This window comes from Ceratotherium simum, chromosome 15, assembly GCF_057802395.1.
Source record: "Ceratotherium simum simum isolate JZ-2026a chromosome 15, ASM5780239v1, whole genome shotgun sequence".
Classification (NCBI taxonomy): domain Eukaryota; kingdom Metazoa; phylum Chordata; class Mammalia; order Perissodactyla; family Rhinocerotidae; genus Ceratotherium; species Ceratotherium simum.
This window is the reverse complement of record NC_141914.1, coordinates 49,161,113-49,180,375: the sequence shown is the minus strand read 5'-3', so window position 1 is coordinate 49,180,375 and position 19,263 is coordinate 49,161,113. Positions and strand designations below refer to the sequence as shown.

The following is a 19,263-nucleotide window of genomic DNA, read 5'->3' as shown; positions in this document are numbered from 1 at the left end:
AACGTGGCATGACTTGGGCTTGGTGAATTACTGAGTATGATGTGAGAACTTGGCTGTTTGTACTTATATTTCTCTGAAATTTGATTTTCTCTTAAGTAAAATAGCAATAGCAATTTAAAAAGTGATAGCAATTTCAGAGGGATGTTGGAAGGATTAAAAAAACGTTAAAGGATAAAGTTATATTCCTACACCTGAATAAGGTTAAGATGTTCACGGTGCCTGGAACGTGGATGTCGTTATATACTTGAGCTTTTGTCCTGGGCTCTGCGCAATATGACTGCCTCCTGCTTCTCCCTGCACAACTTCCTTTCCAAATACCTAACTAACCCAGTGTTTTTCTCTCTCCTTGCTCCTTTTGTTCTTTTTTTCTGATTATAAAGGCATCCTATACTCCTGGGGAAAAAAAATCAGAAAAGACAGAAGAGCATAAAAAAGAAAATATTTATAATTTTACTACCCACAGAAGATACTCATTGTGTTAACAATTTTTAGATTATGTCCTTCCAGATTTTTTTTTCTTTCTATTCGTTCTCTGTTTCTCTGTCTGCTTTTTAAAGTGGTTTCAAAATCTGTAATTTTCTGTTTTTAATGATTTTGCTAGGGTGAAAAAAATTGGCAGCTACGTAGGAAAATTACTGAAGTGCAGGCAGGAATCAAAGAAGATTTATCCTTCTCTGATGTAGAAACTTATCCATTTCTTCACTAAGCCATAGTGCAGCCGCTCTAATTTCATTTTTTCCATTCCTACTTTTACATGAGCCAATTTGACATCTTTTTTTTTTTTTGCGTAGCCAGAATGTTGGCCAGTCTTCCCCCTGTTGCAAATAAATGACTTGTTTTACACAAGTTTTTGTAAATAACAATCACTGGGGGGAGAAAAGGGTGCAGATCAGGCCCTTCCAGCCAGGACACATGATGATGGATCACAGTCCCTGCACCAGTCAAGTAAGAGAAAAAAACAAGGAATGTAGAGTTCCATTATGTCTCCTCATTTATTTTGAGGAAGTGTTTCATTCCATTGAACAGAGTACAGTTCTCACCATTGTGATGGCAGAAATAACACCTCCTTTTGTGCTAAAGGTCCATTTAAGGAATACCAGTAAATAGTCGAATGTTCTAGTGGAGAGAAGCTGCAGTGTGCTTTTTCTTACTAGTGGTGTTGCTGTGATTATACTAACTGCAAAATATATATTGGGAGTCCTAGAAAAAACAGACTTTTAGACCGTGCTATATTTCTGATTCTGAAACTTCTATAGAAAATCCAAGTAGAAAGAGTAAAAGCAGAGTTGTAAACTCACTTTCATAAAACTGATGATGGAAGCATAGTGAGATACTTTCTCAACTGAGAATTATCACAGAAAGTGCTGAAAGATATTGGAAGAATAGTAAAAATGGAATATTTTGGATTCTGAATTGAAAAAGAGAAAGAAGCAGTCTGTAAGGCATGTGTTCAGCTCCATTTATATTGGGCTCCCTGATCAGAGGGTGGGCCCAGAGTTAAATGACCTTCAGTGGTAACACTGTATCTTTAATGATATTGGACAGTGAAGTATCTGAGTAATAGAGATTATTAATATGAAGAAAATTGAGAAACTGATAGGATGCATGTACAATGTCTTCTTTGAGGCTGACAGCATACATACTTCAAAGAAATGAGGAGGGTGGAACCAAGTATAAAACGTCTTACGAGACTTGTCAGCACCAAGAGATCTAAGGAGCAAAATACACTGTTGTCCTGCAGTCGTGGAAAGAAAAAATCACCAAAAAAAAAAAAAAAAAAAAAAGAAAGAAAATTTCCCCTCCTTGCTGGACATACTGTGAGAAATGCCCAATGCTACTCTGTCTCTATGGGAGTCAATTCTACATCTTATCCCCACAGTCCTTTTCCTCAAATATGTGTGATTTCCTTGTTCACATCTAGAGTTGGGTGTACGTTGCATAGAAGTCGAGTTCAAGTTCTCTAGTGTAGTGTATGGATCCTTAATACTCAACCCTGCTCTCCTTTTGAGGATCACCTTTACCTGTTGACCCACATTGCTGCCTCCTTAAACTTCTGTCTCTTGGCCTTTTCTCAACTACATACTTTTTTGTCCATTTTTCCCCTCTTCTTGGAATATTCTAGAGCCCCTCTTTGTCTGACAGTTCAATCATTCTTCTCATTCAAATGCCCTTTCTCACTGTGACCCTTTCAGAACCTCCAACACAGAAATGATTGTTCTGTTTCTTCAGCATTTTTGACACTTTGTTCCCATCTGTGTCATGAAATACACTACATTTTATAACCATCCCCAAGAACCCTTAGTGCCTCATTAAGATTATATCTGAGAATCTAGAATACTACCTGGTGCATACTAGGTACTTGATAAGTGTTTTTAAATATAAGTGATTGGCCAAGCTGAAATAAAGTAAATATAGGAGAGGTTCATAGATTTGCTTCAGAGATTTGCAGGTTCAACTAGAGTAATGAATCACCTGATAGCTGGGAAACTAGCAAGATCAGAGTGATATATACCTGCAAGGAATGAAATACTCTGTGGATTTGAGAGAGGGGGGAGTGCCAAGACAATTCAGTGGAGGAAAGAATAGTCTCTTCAACAAATAGTGCTGGGACAACTGGATTTCCAAATGCAAGAGTGAAGTTGGACCCCTACCTCACACCATATACAAAAATTGACTCAAAATGAGTTATAGACATAAGTGTAAAAGCTAAAACTATATAACTCTAGGAGTAAAATTTTGTAGCCTTGGATTAGGCAATGGATTCTTCAGTGTAACACCAAAAGCACAAGCAGCAAGAGAAAAAGAAATAGATAAATTTGACTTCATCCAAATTAAAACTTTTCAAAGGACACATCAACAAAATGAAAAGAGCATTCATAGAATGTGAGAAAATATATGCAAATCATATATTTCAGAAGCGTCTTGTAACTAGAATATATAAAGAAATCCTGCAACTCAAGAATAAAAAGACAATCCAATTTAAAAATGGGCAGAGAATCAAAACAGACACTTCTCCAGAGAAGACGTACACATGGCCAATTAGCATATGAAAAGATGCTGGACATCATTAACCATCAGGGAAATGCAAATCAAAACCACAATGAAATGTACTTCACACACGCTAGGGTGGCTTTAGTCAAATAGATAGATAATAACAAGTGTTGACAAGGATATGGAGTAATTGGAACCCTCAAACACTGCATGTGGTGATGTAAAATGGTACAGCTGCTTTGAAAAACAGTCTGGCATTTCCTCAAATGGTTAAATATAGAGTCACCATATGACTCAGCTATTCCACTCCTAGGTATATACCCAAGAGGAAAGAAAACATATGTCCACACAAATTCTTGTGAATGTTCACAGCAGCATTATTCATAATAGCCCCAAAGTGGAAACAACACAAATATCCATCAGCTTATGAATAGATAAACAGGGTGTGGCATAACCATACGATGGAACATTATTCAGCCATAAGAAGGAATGATGTACAGATATACATGCTAAAATGTGGATGAACCTTGAAAATATTATGTTAAATGAAAGCAGACAGATGGCAATAGCCATATACCATATCATTCCATTTATATATAATGTCCAAAATAGGCAAATCCATAGACACTGAAAATAGATTAGTTGTTGCCAGGGACTGGGGGAGACAGTGTTAGTGAGTGACTGCTAAGAGTATGATATTCCTTTTGGAGTGATGAAAAAGATGTGGAATTAAGTAGCGGTGATGGTCACTCAACTCTGTGAATATACTAAAAACCACTGAATCAGACACTTTGAAAGGACAGATTTTATAAATTATATCTCAATAAAGCCGTTACAAAATAAGGGGAGAGCAAAAGATAGTGACTAGTCCTAATTATTCATCAGCAAACAATGGGACAGCTGGGAAAAATGGCCCAGCCTGTCTTTGTGCCGGTGATGATGGTGGTCATAACTGCTGTGTGTAGGGTGTGCACTGTCCTAAAGGCTATGTTTACATCTCTAGTTTTCACCATCCTAACTTTACCTGTGAGGAAGCTGGAGGCCCTGAGTAGAATCAGGATTGCAACCCAGGCATTTCTGATTTTACTGACCTGTTTCCTGCTATGATGTGATCTCAAAGTTAGTGACAGAGCCTACCTCGATGGATGTATTGCTTTGTGTACATTACTTTCTGACAGTGAGAGTGTGGATGTGTGGCATACCTACTTGTGCACCTCCAGTACTAAAACACCAGCTGCTCACTTAGGAGATGGTCCGTTATTGTAAGGAAACTGAAGAGGGAAGCAAGTGAATGATTAAAAATGTTACCTTTGTAACTGTAAACTGAGTCAATGGAGAAATTCTTGATTCTAGCATGCATTACATAATTTAGTAGCTGAAAGTGCTTTATTGATCAAATTGACAAAATACAAATGTCAGTAATGAGCAGATAATCTTATAGTAAGGCAAACATCTGGAGTTGAAGAGACAGCTGTGTTCTGCTCAGAGGTGTAGTCAATAGCACCATCTATGTTTTCTTAGGTTGAGAAGGACTGAAGCTGTGGACTTGGGGTAGGGGACAGGAATCTTGTCATTTCAACTCAGTAGGCTTTGCTACAGTAGGCTCTTACGTATTGTATGTGTGTGTGTTTTGTGCTTTACTTTTTGGTGGAAGGCTGGGAGGTGTTTGAGCAAGAAGCAACCTGACAGTTTCAACTTCAGAGAAAATTTAGTGTGTTTTTTTTCAATTATGAGAAAGTGGATTTAGGTAAGAGGGAATTAGTTCAGTCTTAACACACTCATTACCATCATTTCCATTATATAAAAACTTTTGTTAGTGGGATTAGGGTTGAAACCATGGGAAAACTGAGCAAGGACTACGGTTGGGAAGACCGTGGACGTTACTTGGAGAGGCCTGCCTTCGAATTCCGCCACGGCTGCTTCCCATGTAACTTTTACAGATTCTTTCGCCACATATGCGAATACCTGCTTGAGGTGGTAGAGGTAAGAATTAAGAGAAATGTCATGTGAGGTGTGTAGTCCACCGTGGGCATTCCCTAAGTGGTAGCTGTTACAGTGAAGAAGACTGTTAGAACAATTTCAGTGACAGTTTGGCAGAGTTTGCCTTCCTAAATACACGTTGAGATCACACAGTATGAAGCAAATTTTTCCTTTCATTGTACACTGGCCATGGTTTTTCTCAATTTTTTAACCTCATCATTAACTTTTTGAATAATTTATATGTAAAAATTTCTTAAGCAGATGTCTTGAGTTTCATTTTCCATGCCTCCATAGCAATTTATGAAACATTTTTCAAATGTTACAGGGAAAAGCTTCACGTAGACCCAGAGATTCAAAAAGCATACAAAAAGAAAAAGTGAAACATCCAAGTTAGTGTTCTATCATTTGGGAAACCATCTCTTCTTTTTCCAAATTAATTGATGTAACCTGAAGACTTCAGATAGTAGTCAAAATAAGTGTTTTTGTGGTTATAGCAGAAGTACACACTTTTCCTCATTCCATTGTTTTGGGTATTAGTTAATGGAGAAAACCTCTTGAAATTATGTATATTCCATTTCTCTTGTCCAGGGAGAGACAAGAAATCTATTTAAAAATGCTTTTAAATTTTGGTTTGGTTGGTCATTCTCCAATGAGGATTATTTCAAGAGTCGGCCAGAAATCAGAGCCCCTGTGGAGAAATAATGGGGCCTGTTAGGTGGAAGCCAGGGAATGCCTTTCCCCATTTTGTTCAGCCAAGCCAGCTGAGCTATTATAAACATTAGCCTCAACTGCTTCCCTTTGGTAATTACAGCCTGGGATTAAAGCAGTGCTGTGTTTCACCTTCAGCACTGTGAAAATGATGAGCAGAAAGGAGCATGGGGGATTGCCCTTTGCCCCGACAGACTGAGAAGGAGACTCATTTGGCAGCCAATAATAAAAGAGTTGGAATCTCTTTCAAGACTTTAAGTCCTTTGGAGGAATTGATTTTTCTATAGGAAGTTAGGAAATGTTCCACAATGAACAGCGTGTGTGCATGAGGGTTGGGGGCTTCTGTGGAAAAGAGCAGAGCACTTTATGTCCATTCTGCTTTGGTTTCCATTATCAGCAGATTTGCAGCAACTTTATTTTTCATTATCTAGCTTGTTTTGTCTGAGGAGCCATTACAGACAGGGTTGGCAGCGCTAAATTAAAGAGATGTACCGGGGACATACCCTCCCCTCAAAGCACTGTCAAGTTTCCTCTTTCTGAGCCTTCTCTCTGTCTCCCTGTTCTGCATTTTCTCTTGGATTTCTTTCCTTTGTTTCTGAGATCCTGGCATTGTGGCATAATAGAACACAGGATTAGCAGGAGGAAACGTGAGAGCAGGTGGGGCTCTGCCTCCAACTCCCTGTGTGATTTTAATAAGAATATTTTAAGTTAGTTATTTGGGTGTTTCATTTGTTTGTTTACTTGATCATTGTTAGTCTTCCTTTTAGCATTGAAGCTCCACGAGGCCGGGGACCCTAGTGTACTGTTCATCACTAGATCTCCAGTTCTTTGCAAGGTGTCCAGCACATAGTAGGCATTTATCAAGATTTGGCTGACTGGCTGGTTGGAGTCATTTTTATCTTGTGGAGAGAGGAAGGGAAAGGGGGAAGTATTTGAAGATCTCTGAGACTCTTTTCTAATCTAAAATTAGGTGATTCTCCTCTACTGTTCCTATTGTTCCTTAAAAAGGAGACCAAGTGAGAATGTACAAGTTTTTAAGCAATCATTACCAAAACAGTGTGGCACACTCCTTTGGTATTTAGCATTCTATTGACAAAAATGCTATTCTTCACTTCCATAGAAAAAAGATAGTTGTTTTTCATAATAATAATATTGAGACAATGTCACTTCTGAATCATTAGTAAGGATTAAATTATGCATATTACATTATATTTGATTTTATTGAACAATTATTGTCTGTCTTTCTAAAATTAATAACTCTTATTTGTCATATGTAACAACTTTTCTTAGAAAAACACCTTTGCCCAACTGTTGCCTACAAAACTTTACCAAAGTTAGGTGAATTTTATATTCATACACACTCTTTGAAACCCATCAGGTTTACAGACTTGGACTTATATAATAACATACATACTTTGCTCTGTGATAAATGTGATCTGAGTATCATCAGCACGGATTCTTCATCCTTTCTTGTGCCATGGAACCCATCAGCAGACTGGTGAAGTATTTTTAAATGTAAAATATAAAATTCATAGGTAAAATCTAGAACAATCAGTCTATGTTTCCATAGACATTAACGTGTCTGAGAAGCTGGCCTGAAAAGATGTGATTGGCTATCTCTTCTGTGCTGATCAGTGAAGGGTACTGGAGTAACAAGAACAGGTACTACACGCAGATGCCTGCTGTTGACAGCTTTATTAATATCTTAAAGGCAGCTCACTTTGGCACAAATTAAACCATCAATTCTCTACTTACTATCTGTCTTCTGGCAAATATTCTGTTCCTTAAAACATTTCCATTTAGTCTGAAATAATGGTCCATTTTATTACTCGAAACTGTATGGATGTAGTTCTTCTCACTTGTGCAGTGTTCTTGTGTGCCACACAGATATTGGGGAGGAATACATTTGATTTTTCATCTTCAAATGTGGTTCTTTTTGGTTTTTGGGTTGTTGACATACAATAAAATGTGATAGAAAAGGCACAGCATTTCCAGTCAGAGTACTTGGGTATGAGTCTTGTCACCCACTTAGCTGGCCTTAAGTTACTTAATTGCTCCTAAAGTTTTTTGATCTAGAATTTAGGACTATGATGTTGCCTATGTTAGAGGATCTTCTAAGTATTATGCGAGTTAAGTTCTGTGCCAAGCACTTTATAAGCTATTAAGTGATATACAAATCACAGGAGCTGTTATCACCTTTAATTGTTAAACCAAATTAATCAAATGTGCCGTTTTGCCTTTAGCATAAGTGTCCAGGGCTATATTTCTGCTTGAAGAATAGGCCTCTTGGCTCTCAGCAGTGCCTTGAGAAGCGTAGCTCTTTCTAAACAGAGGCCTCTCTGTCCCCTTGGGACCCTCGGGTTGGGGCAGCTGAGGTGTGGTAAGATGGAGCCGGAGCCAACTGAGGACCCAGCCTCGGTTCTGCAGTTCATAAGGTGTGTCTCCAACCTTTCTGGGCTTCCTTCTTAATTTGGAAGGTCTTAATAAATTACTGCCAACGTCCCCTCAGCTGTAGCATCACGAAAGTGTGAGTATCTTGGCTTGTTTCCCTGGGTATAAAAGTGTGGGCAAATATAAAGCCACCAGAGCGGGATTGCCATTTATGAGGGTATCTCCTTATCCTGGTCACCCTTGGAACAATCGTGTCTCTGAGACTCATGCCCAGAAGTGCTGACGACAAGTACCGTATCAGTACCTTCAGTTCGTGGTCCCCTATACGGCAACCTCAGATTTGTTATCTGGATCTAACCATCCCCCCAGTCTGTACCTTAGCCATTACCTGGAGTTGGCGTGTGGGTTAAAAATCAAGCACCAATGGAAAATTTAAGATTTCTAGATATAAAGGAGTGTGTAGGTAAAATGGTTGGGGAACTTTTGTTCATTCATGAATCACCTTATTACTTAAAACCTTAGGTTTGGTTATCTATAAAGCAGATGAAATTGGTTGTTTACTTAACCATTGGCGGGAACTGGTTTTTCTTTTCTTGATTCAGGAGAGGATATCTATTATCAAGCTGTAACTACTCTGCAGGGTAATCCTTTGATATTATAAAAAGGGCTCTTAGAAACCTAGAAACATCACCAATAATTTATTTTTCCATTTGGCTACAAAAATAACCATGCTGTATGGCAAAAGGAGCTGATTCTAAACCTAGAGGGTTTATTGTCTCAGGGCATTAATGATAATGAAACAATGGAAAGAGCAAATACGATTTCATCGGTGTTAACCATTACAGATATGAAGAGAAATGAGATTGAGAAGTAATGTTTGATGTTATCAACTACAGTTGTAATCATTAAATCTGAAAAGACAGAAAAGTCAGGCAGGAGATTTAGGAAATGCATTCAATTCTGCCCCCGGTTTTAAGTCAAATAACTCAGCTTCATCTGTGAAATAGATGACCACTTGCTCCTGGAACTCTTTGGTTGCTCTTTGACTATTCCTTTATTCCAGTTTTCACTTTCTTCTAATGGTATGTGGGTGACGGTGGTGGGAGTTTCATCTGTAGTAGCAAAAAGGGGATGGAGGAGGGAAAGTACAGTCCTTATGTTTCAAAAAAACAACTTGCTTTTCCTCTTATATTGTTCGCTGTATTAGAAGACGCAGAGTGAGGAGTCAGTGCAGAAAGGAGAGGTGAGAGCCAATGCTTTGTGTTCCTGGTTGGTGATGAATAAAACCGCTCAGCTGCATTGGGGATTGAAGTAGAACTTCCCTTGGAAGTGTATCATTTTTCTGTGTCTGTCTTGTGGTAAAATCACACTTATTTAAAATAAGAGGGTCGGGAATGACAGATCAAGAATTAACTGGGTTTAGATTATCTGACATTTTAGAGTAGCGTGTCAGATGCTGAGTTATGGGGGGAACATTTGACAGTGAATGTGTTAATAACTCCTGTAGACATCAAATCTAAGCAGATAAACTATTCTATTTTTTTGCTTGCTTTTTCACTCCTTAGTTCATTTAGCCAACATTTATTGAAAGCCTCCTGTGTGCCCAGGTGCCCTCGAGGGCCTTGCAGTTGGGTGGTGAGACCGATCTGTAATCCGCGCTTGGGACAGGGGTGCTGGTGAGGGCTGAGCTCCAGTCTGGCTGGGAGAAGCTTGGACTGTTGGCCTGCCCGTCCCTCCGTCCATGCAGCTGTTCTGTATTGCCCGGCCTTTTCTTCTCCTTGATCACTGCTTGCGTGCTCAGCGTTAGCTGAGACTTCTTCCCTTCCTGGACTGGCCTGGGAGCCCCCTTCAGGTATGTTGGCAGCAGTTAGGAATTGAACTTAAGCCTGACTTTGACGAACTCATTTGGTCCCAGTTCTCTGTGAGCAGGCAGCTCACTCGGTGCTCTTGCCACCACAGCAGGCTGGCCGCCAGACCTCGCACATTGTCTGCATGCACGCTGGTTCATGTGTGTCCACGTGCAGTCTGCCCTGCCCACTTCCTGGATCATCCCGGGCCATCTGGGGCAGCCTTTTAAAATTTTTCTTTTGCTTGCTATCTTTTAAACTCTTCCTTTCATTCTTGTCGCTTGCAACCTAGAAGAAGTAGAAGGAGAGAGTTTTAGGAACTCAGGAGTTTATTAAAATTCCTGTGGAGCATTTCAGTTCAGTAGGGGGAACTACTTTCCTTCTCTGTTAGCTCTGAGAAAAGACGCTCAAAGTGTAAGTGTTTTTAAGAGATTCTTTTAGGTCTTGGACTCATAATTGTCCCTCCCTCCCCAGATAGCTCTCTTGGGCTAGTTAGCTTAAATTCCTTGAGCTTCATTCCTCTTGTCTCTAAAATGGGGATGACTGTATATGCCTCATAGGATTGTTGAGAGGATTTAAGGAGGTGGGAATATTAATAGTAGTAATTGCTAGGTAAGATTTTTCTATTGTGTATCAGTTGCTGTTTCAGGACCTTAACATGTGTTGCTTTATTTCAGGTAAAGGGTATTAAAACAGAGCAGCGGGTATTCAATAAATATTGGTTGTGTCTTGAATCCTTTCACATCTCTTAATAAGCCAGCTATCCTATTTCTTACAGTTCATTATTTGCATGTTTATTTCTCAGCATAGCTAACTTACGTATAACTCTCTTCTTTCACATAATGAAAACTTTGGAGTACAGACCAGAAGGAAAATCTGGTTCTGCAACTGAACTGGTCTTACATTTTAATCATGCGATGCTTTGGTTTCCTCCAGTACAACACGGATGCTGATATCTAATTCTCCGGCGGTTAAGGAAGTTAGATGAGATAACCCATGTCAAGCAGCTGGCAGAGCACAGGCTCTGGCTGTGAGTTTCTGTCTCATCTCCCTCCCCGTGCTGCTCCTTTAGCCTCCCTCTTGCTGTTGCCTCCAGGCTATTTTATTTTGTTTTAATGGTTCTCTTGGTCATACTTCTAAAAACACTCCTGCAAGTAAGACAAACATTTTCCCTGTGTAACCTTTTGTGCCTTGTTCTCTAAGCCTCTCATCCTTGTGTCTAGGCCACAGGATAGCAAGAATACCAGACACACAGAAGTTTCTCAGTAAATACTTATGGAGCAGGATAAAAGGACGTGATAAAGAATCAAACTAGCTGCTATTTGCTGTCAGGCTGACTTTCTTTCTTACCTTGAGGAAGGTGGCTGGGTGTTTCTACTTGAAGGATAAGTGCATTACTGTTTTTTGTGATGAGGAAGATTGTCCCTGAGCTAACATCTGTGCCAGTCTTCCCCTATTTTGTATGTGGGATGCCGCCACAGCGTGGCTTGACAAGCTGTGCGTAGGTCCGCCGCGGGGATCCAAACCCAAGAACCCTGGGCTGCCGAAGCAGAGTGTGCGAACTTAACCACTATACCACCAGGCTGGCCTCTGCATTACTTTTTCCAAGAGGGTTTTCTTTAAGCAGTCAAGGCTGGTAGAACTTAAGACAGAGGAAACGTGAGAGGCTCTCATAGGCGGTGCATTAGTTTTTGGGGCTACCATCACAAAGTACCACAGACTGGGTGGCTTCAACAACAGAAATTATTTCCTCACAATTCTAGAGGCTACAAGTTTGGTTTCTTCTAAGGCCTCTCTCCTTGGTTTGTAGGTGGCGGTCTTCCTTTGGTGTCTTTACATGGTCTTTCCTCCGCATGTCTGTGTGCTAATTTCCTCTTCTTATAAGGATATCAGTCATATTGGATTAGGGCCCACCCAGATGACCTCATTTTACCATAATTACTTCTTTAAAGGCCCTGTCTTCAAATAGAGTCACATGCTGAGGTACTGTACTGGGGGTTAGGACTTCAATAATGAAGGGGGGTTGGACGCACATTTCAGCCCCTAACAGGTGGCAACCTGAGAACCTAGCACAGTGATCTTTTCCAAGGGTCTGTGCTTCTCTGGAGAAGATATGTGAGTGACCATTCTGTTGAGTCACAGAGCTGGAAAAAAATCTAGATGAAGAATACTTCGTTCTGATTTCTGAAAAAACAATACTTTGTTCTGATTTTTGAACGGCACTTACTAAGACTTAGTCTAATTTTTCTCTTTATATTTTTCTTAGGCTATGTAGGTAAATCTTACTGCTTAGCAACTGTTTTTTTCTCACCTTTGAATACCGACTGCTCAGCTCATGGTATATGTCAGGAAATAATTGTTGAGCTGAATATAGGTGATTTGTCTGTCTCTGGACATTGTCACAATTTCATTCATTCCAAAAGGAAGTGAATCTGTCTTTTCCATGGTCATTTGTGAAGACTGAAGGCACATTTTATTGCTTTAGGGTTTTTGGAGTGAACTCTTTCTAACGTCTAAATTCTGCTACAGTAATATATTTCTTTATGAACCGTAAGCAAAGAATGTTGTTGCCACCATTTCCTGAGTTACTTGTTATTTTGTGCATTATTATTGCTCTTCAGACTTTCTTCTCTTTTTTTTTTTTTTTTGTGAGGAAGATTGGCCCTGAGCTAACATCTGCCAATCCTCTTCTTTTTGCTGAGGAAGACTGGCCCTGGGCTAACATCCGTGCCCATCATCCTCTACTTTATATGGGACGCCGCCACAGCATGGCCTAGACAAGCGGTACGTTGGTATGCACCGGGGATCCGAACCGGCGAACCCCGGGCCGCCGTAGCGGAGCGCGCGCAGTTAACCGCTTGCGCCACTGGCCCGGCCCCGCTCCTCAGACTTTCTTATTCTTTGGGGCAACATAGGCATAATTTCTTTAGACATAGATCAAAACTGAATTTAATAATTAAATATGCTGCAATTTCTATTATGGAAGAAAGATAAAATAGCACATATTTTTGATTTTTAGTTCTGATTATTTCAGAATTAATACTTTATTTCTTAAAATATTTTTAATGACAAGATAATTGTCAATTGGTGAGAGAGCAGGTTTCTGAAAGTGTCCCATTACAAATGTACATGTAAATAGACTTTCACAAATATCACAGAAAAATTTAAGATAATTAAAAGTAGGAGTATCAAACAATTATCATATATGCAGGCAATTTGTAGTTTCAAAAAGCTACTTAGTTTTCTAACTGGAAACCAATTTTTTTGTAAAGGCTAATTTATACTTCGGATTTATTAATTTTTTAAATTAATAAATGGAAATACTTATTCCTGCAAAATATAGTAGTAAAAAGATAATGTTTCAGCTCTGTATCTCTTTTGTTTTTGTTTCTTTTGATTTCCTTGACTAGAATTCTTCTCTTTGTTTGGGCTTTTTGCCCAACATTTTTTCCAAAGCACTTTTGAGTCAGAAATTAAATGATAAAATCAAAATAAATTATTTTCATTATAACTACCCCTATTTACAAGCCCAGAGTTGTTCTTCATATTTAGTGAGAGCCTTGTTTCTGTTTTGCTGCATGGTCAAGTCTGTGTGGCTGGTTGAGCATTGGAAGTAGTTGGTTTTTTTTTTTTTAAGGAAGATTGGCCCTGAGCTAACATCTGTTGCCAATCGTCCTCTTTTTTCTTTTTCTCCCCAAGTCCCCAGTATGTAGTTGTATATCTTAGTTGTAGTTCCTTCTAGTTCTTCTGTGTGGGACGCTGTCTCACCATGGCTTGATGAGTGGTGATAAGGTCCACACCCAGGACCCGGACCAGCGAACCCCAGGCGACCGAAGTGGAATGTGTGACCTTAACCAGTACGCCACCAGGCTGACACCCCATTGGAAGTTTTATGACTGAAATAACAAAGGTTTATAAATTTCTAGAAAACAAATACTTTCCCTCTGTGGACCTTCCAGTGTCTAGCATAGGATTGAATGAAAGTTCCATGAAAGAGGGACACTTTCTCCCTCTTTCTTTCTTCTTAATAGTCAGTGGCAAGATGGGGAGTGTGTGCTACCAAACATCATATTCATGCTCTGCATTTTAGACAAAATAGAAGATGCTTTGATGATAATTATTAGTACATGCATTAGAATTTCCAATGTCATGGTTTAAGCAACGTTTCGCATATACCTGTAAATTAGCAGCCATGCATTCATAAATGAGGTTAATGTGATTAGCTTGCCAAGGCCAAGAAGAGGTTAAATTTATTAATGAATACATAAAAAGCTGCATCGTAAGCTTTAGGAGGGAGTATGACTCAGAATCTTAATTTTATGGAGTTAATGTAGCTTTATGAGTGAACTGTTAACATAGTAGTTAATTCTGAAACTATTATGTTAATAGGTTCATTAATAAACATAAAGATTTTTCTTTTAACGTAAAGATTAACGGCTATTAATTCATACTAAACCTATCTTGTACACTAAAGTACAGATTAACATTGATAAACTTTCCATTTTGTTTTGAACAGTATTTTTAAAAATGAAGTTTAGTGTAATTTTTTTTTATTAGAATGTTTTAGACATGATTAAGTCATTTTATTTTGGCCTATAATCAGCCTCCTGAGGTGTAATGAGAAGTCTATTTCAATATGCAAGTTTAATTTCCAGTGTTTTTTTGTTTTGTTTTGTTTTTTTTTAAAAAACACAAAACTTTCTACCGGTGTGTGCACCTGATTGTCTTAAATACTTGATTTAGACCAGCTGGTCTCTTGGGCAACCTGGGCCTGGCTTCCAAGTTTACTCTTACGCCGTCATTGTCCCCTTCCTTGCAGGACCCTAACCCTGGGGCCATTCTCTCAACTGTCCCAGCCCTACTAATTCTTTGAGGTCCCTGAAGCCTTCCTGACTCTGCCATTCCATGCTCTTGTTCTGTATACCCCACTGCTTTACCTTTTGTTTATGGTTATCTGTTGTATTAGTTATTATCTTGTGTCTCAACAAAATTGTTTGCTCTTAGAGCGGGTAGCATGAAGTTGGCCACAGAGGCAATAAACTGGCATTGTACTGCCGTATGTTACTTTCCTTGGGTGAATTAAAAAAACATTTGAAGAGGCTGGCCCGGTGGTGTAGTGGTTAGGTTCGTGTGCTCCACTGCGGCAACCATGCTTTGGCGGCGTCCCATATAAAGTGGAGGAAGATGGACATGGATGTTAGCCCAGGGCCAATCTTCCTGGCAAAAAGAGGAGGATTGGCAACGGATGCTAGCTCGGGGCTGATCTTCCTCACACACAAAAAAACATTTGAATAAAGTATGGATAGAATGTTGACTGGCTCACTCTGCTCATAACAAGTCCTTCGTCATAGTGTCTCCCTTCACAACACTCATTAGATCATCTGAGTATCTTGAGAGCAAAGGTGTCCATCTTGGTTTGGGGTTGCTCAAGTTTTGCACTGGTTGGAATCCCCTCATTTCATCCACATCCTTCATCCCAGATTAAATGACCTTTTGGTACTCTTATGGCTTCTGAACTTAATGTTCCCTTTGTTTCCTAGAGCTATGATGATGGAACCGTGCATGCTAACGCAGGAATGGGGCTGAGTGTTATCAGGCAGATCTGCAAACTCAGTGCTGTAAAGCACACTTATGTGGCCCAGAAAGTCTTTTCTTTCTGGAAAACCACTGAACTGATAGTTATATTCAAAGTCATTCCTAAAGTCAACTTAAGCACGCATTAAATTCATTTGTCTTGGATGAAGTCTTCAGAAGTCTTCTTCCAAGTCTTCTTGGATGAAGTTCTCAAAAATCTTCTTCCAAGAAGACTTGGAAGAAGATTTCATCTGTGAAAATTTTACGAGACGAATGAGATTTATTATCAAGCTGTTCATCTCTCCAAAAAGTTTTGTATAATCAGAATCAGGTGGTTGATGAAAAGTTTATTTTCATAAATTTTAGTGGTTAAATATTATTACTTTTAAAATTCATTTAACTGGTTGAATTAGAGAACCAGAATTCAACATACACTATTTTTTTTTTTTTTCCTATGGAGGAGAGAAAATGAAAATTCAGGGAGAAGTAATTACATACTGTATATCTTTGCTAATAATACATACTACACTCTTTCTCTTTTCTATTTTCTTTAGGTGATTGAAGACAATACTGGAGTCCGCCGGGTGGTGGTCACACCCCAGTCTCCTGAGTGTTATCCCCCAAGCTACCCCTCGGCCATGTCTCCAACCCATCACCTACCCCCTTACCTGACTCACCACCCGCATTTTATTCATAACTCTCACACGGCTTACTACCCACCTGTTACCGGACCTGGAGACATGCCACCGCAGTTTTTTCCTCAGCATCATCTTCCCCCTACAATATACGGTGAGCAAGGTGAGTAGATATCGCTGGCATCTGGAGCTGTTGAAACTGGTTACAGCGCTTGTGTAGCTTAAGATAGCCAGAGAGCCCTTTTTTCCTCTGTAATGAGCGTGGTAGAAGAGGATCTATCTGCTGTATGAAGCTCGTGAGAGATTCCTAGCTTTCTTCATCCTGAATTGTGTCTTGCAAAATTCGCTTTGTGAGTTGCATCTCTTTCATTATTTATATTTTCCCAGATTCTGCCCCTTAGCTCACCCTACAAGGGAGCAGGGAGTGGGATTTCCTCCTCTTCTTTTAGAAAAGGGGCGGTGATCTATCATGCCTTCCCGGGTCCTGTTAACATATTTTTACGTGAGAGTGGCGTGAGGCAGAAGTGCAGCATGTGATTTCTTAGACATCCATGTGGTCTAGCAGTAGAAGGGAAATTAAAGTCTTTTGTGCCCCATTTCCAATGATAGAAGACTGTGAGGTCTCAGTAACTTTTGGGCTTCCTGGATGCTCTGGGTTGCAATCTTGACGGAATTCAGAATCTGCTTGTTGTTGACATGGTCCTCCTGAGCCCTGTTTTTAGTTTAAGAATAGCCGTTAGTGCAGCCACAGTTTCCCTGGTTGTTAGATAAATACTTACCTTGAAATGAAACAGAGTCTCAGAGATACCGACACGATGTCTTTTTAGTTTTGGCCTTGGTGTTGGTTTAGTCTAATGCTCTTCTCTATCAAAATGGATACTAAGAAACTAGATAAGTGAGGGTAAAAATTAGACTGTAGCCTCTAGGATTTTGCAAAGTGATTTTCTTTGGAGTCTCACTATGAATTGAAGCATTTTATTGCTTTAAACATTTTATGATCTTGGTTCAGGTAACTTGTATGAGAAATGCCTGGTACACCATAGAGTTTTGGAGCAAGGTATCACCTCACTTTCTCTTGTCAGTTATATATATATATGTATATGTATGTATGTATGTATATTTTCCCCCTTTGTGTTCATCTCACATTGTAATTTTTTCTTATTAACAAAAGAAAAATTTGAGATGAATATTTTAAGTGAAATATCCTGTTGTAACTTAGGGATACAATTTGATTGGTTATTTTTTTTAGTAGTTATAAAGAAATTTAGAAAAAGAATCAAAAGAATCAGGTGCTATTTTAATACCATATGGAGAGATGATAGCAAAAGATGAAATTAGTACTTTGATTTCACAGAGGCATCAGTAACTTCTTATTAATATAGTCTTCTTGCCTAGCAACCTAACACTCCGAAACATCAGATAGTGGACATTTCCATGAAAACATTTGGATAAAAACTGGAAAAGTTCAGTTAATTAATTGTAATTAAAAAAAAAATATTCAGTGCTTTGATACAATATGCATTAAATATTTGAGGGTTTGTCATAGTTTTCTGGTTGAGTCTGAGCTTAATGACATTGTGAAAATGAAAAGCCCTGGCTACTGACTCATTGCTTGATAAAGAGTGTCTGACCTGCCTATTTTAGCCGTCTGTTAGAGGATGCCACATAGTTACTGTTTTGTAAATAGTGTCCTTTGCAATTTTAGACAACAGTATGATTTAAATCATCATTAGAATTATGAAAAAAATTAGTGTCTTCAATTTATAGTGTATTTTGGTTTAATTTTATTAAAATAACACAGAGCAATAGTGTACACATAAAAGTTCCTTCATTGATTTCAAATTAAAGCAATAAAACAAAATCCTTTTGCTTTATGAATAGAAAGCCATTTATGTATTCTCTTACCTTAGTTCTCATTGTGCACATCTAAAAGCAATTTAAACCTTCAGTTCCCCAAATCATAAGAATTTAAAAAGTTCTCAACATGTTTTAAAAGATTATTATATTAGTGCCCATGGTAAATATTTTAAATCTCAAGTGTAATGCATTGTGTTATTTAAAACATTTGCCATTCTTTTTGTATATTTGGATATAATTTATTTGGGCATATGCTCTTTGAAGAGGGTCGCATTTATTTTTTCACATCCTCTAGTGCAAATTGCTTATCTTGTGTAGATTTGCTTTTTAAAGATCATCCTTAAGCTGTGTGAACAGAAAGAAAATGAAAAGTGGAACTTCACCATTGAATAATTGAAACATTAGTTGTGAAGTTACGTGCATCCCTGGTGTGGCTAGGACAGTTCTGGTTTAGGTCTCTTGTTTAGAGAAATGATGAAGAGTGCTCCCTTTTCACTCTCAGACATATTCACGTTTGGATGGTAATTTATATGGTCACTCTATGCATGTGGGGCCCTTTTTTCTTCTAAACATGTAAGGACCCAATCTCTGTTACATATTATTAGTTTTATTGCGGCTTAAATCTAATTTTTAATTGACTTAAAAATATAAATTTAAAATAAATGTTTTCCCCTCAGATCATGAGATTATTTTGCAGGCTCCCATTTTCTTTGAGCCACTTAGAAATATGCATAGTGAAGCCAGGTAACATTCTACTAGTCAATGTGTCTTGTCTCCTGATTACTCCAAAATAGAAGTTTAAGACCACAGCTTATTATATTTGGCACCAAGCTGTGGAGATGGCTTATATTTACCCCTAAAATTTCTCCTTGAACATTTCCCCTGATTCTGTGAGCTTTGATTATTTTTAGTGGAAATTTCTCATGTCATTGTTTTGGTAAGTTTTGTTCAAATATTACCTCTCTTATTTGCCACGAATAACTCCTTGTATTCTGGTTGCTATAGACTTTCCAACAGAAGAGCTATTCTGTCTACAAGGATAAGTATACCTTTAAGTATCTTTATTCTAAGGACACATTAAGGGAGTAATTTATTTGTTCTAACTTCTTTGTATATTGCAACTATTAAAAACACTTTGAAACGCAACATCAAACTTAGTTATAAATTCAGCTAGAATATGGACTCTATGTGGACCATAACTTTGTCTTCTTCAGTATTCTCCATAATTTCTGGAACATTCCTGAACACACAGTATGGTTTTCAAATGATTAATTATTCCT

The 19,263-nt window shown here is 38.6% G+C and overlaps 1 protein-coding gene across 6 annotated transcripts in view; it reads left to right on the top strand.

Moving 5' to 3' along the window:
* Positions 1 to 19,263, top strand: part of FNDC3B (fibronectin type III domain containing 3B) — a 332,852-nt gene that overhangs the window by 174,740 nt on the left and 138,849 nt on the right. For all 6 annotated transcript variants that reach the window (XM_087440025.1, XM_087440022.1, XM_004424734.3 and 3 more), the window contains exon 5: positions 16,046 to 16,289. In XM_087440025.1, the coding sequence (XP_087296151.1) occupies positions 16,046 to 16,289 (244 nt within the window). The remainder of the gene's footprint in view (positions 1 to 16,045; positions 16,290 to 19,263) is intronic.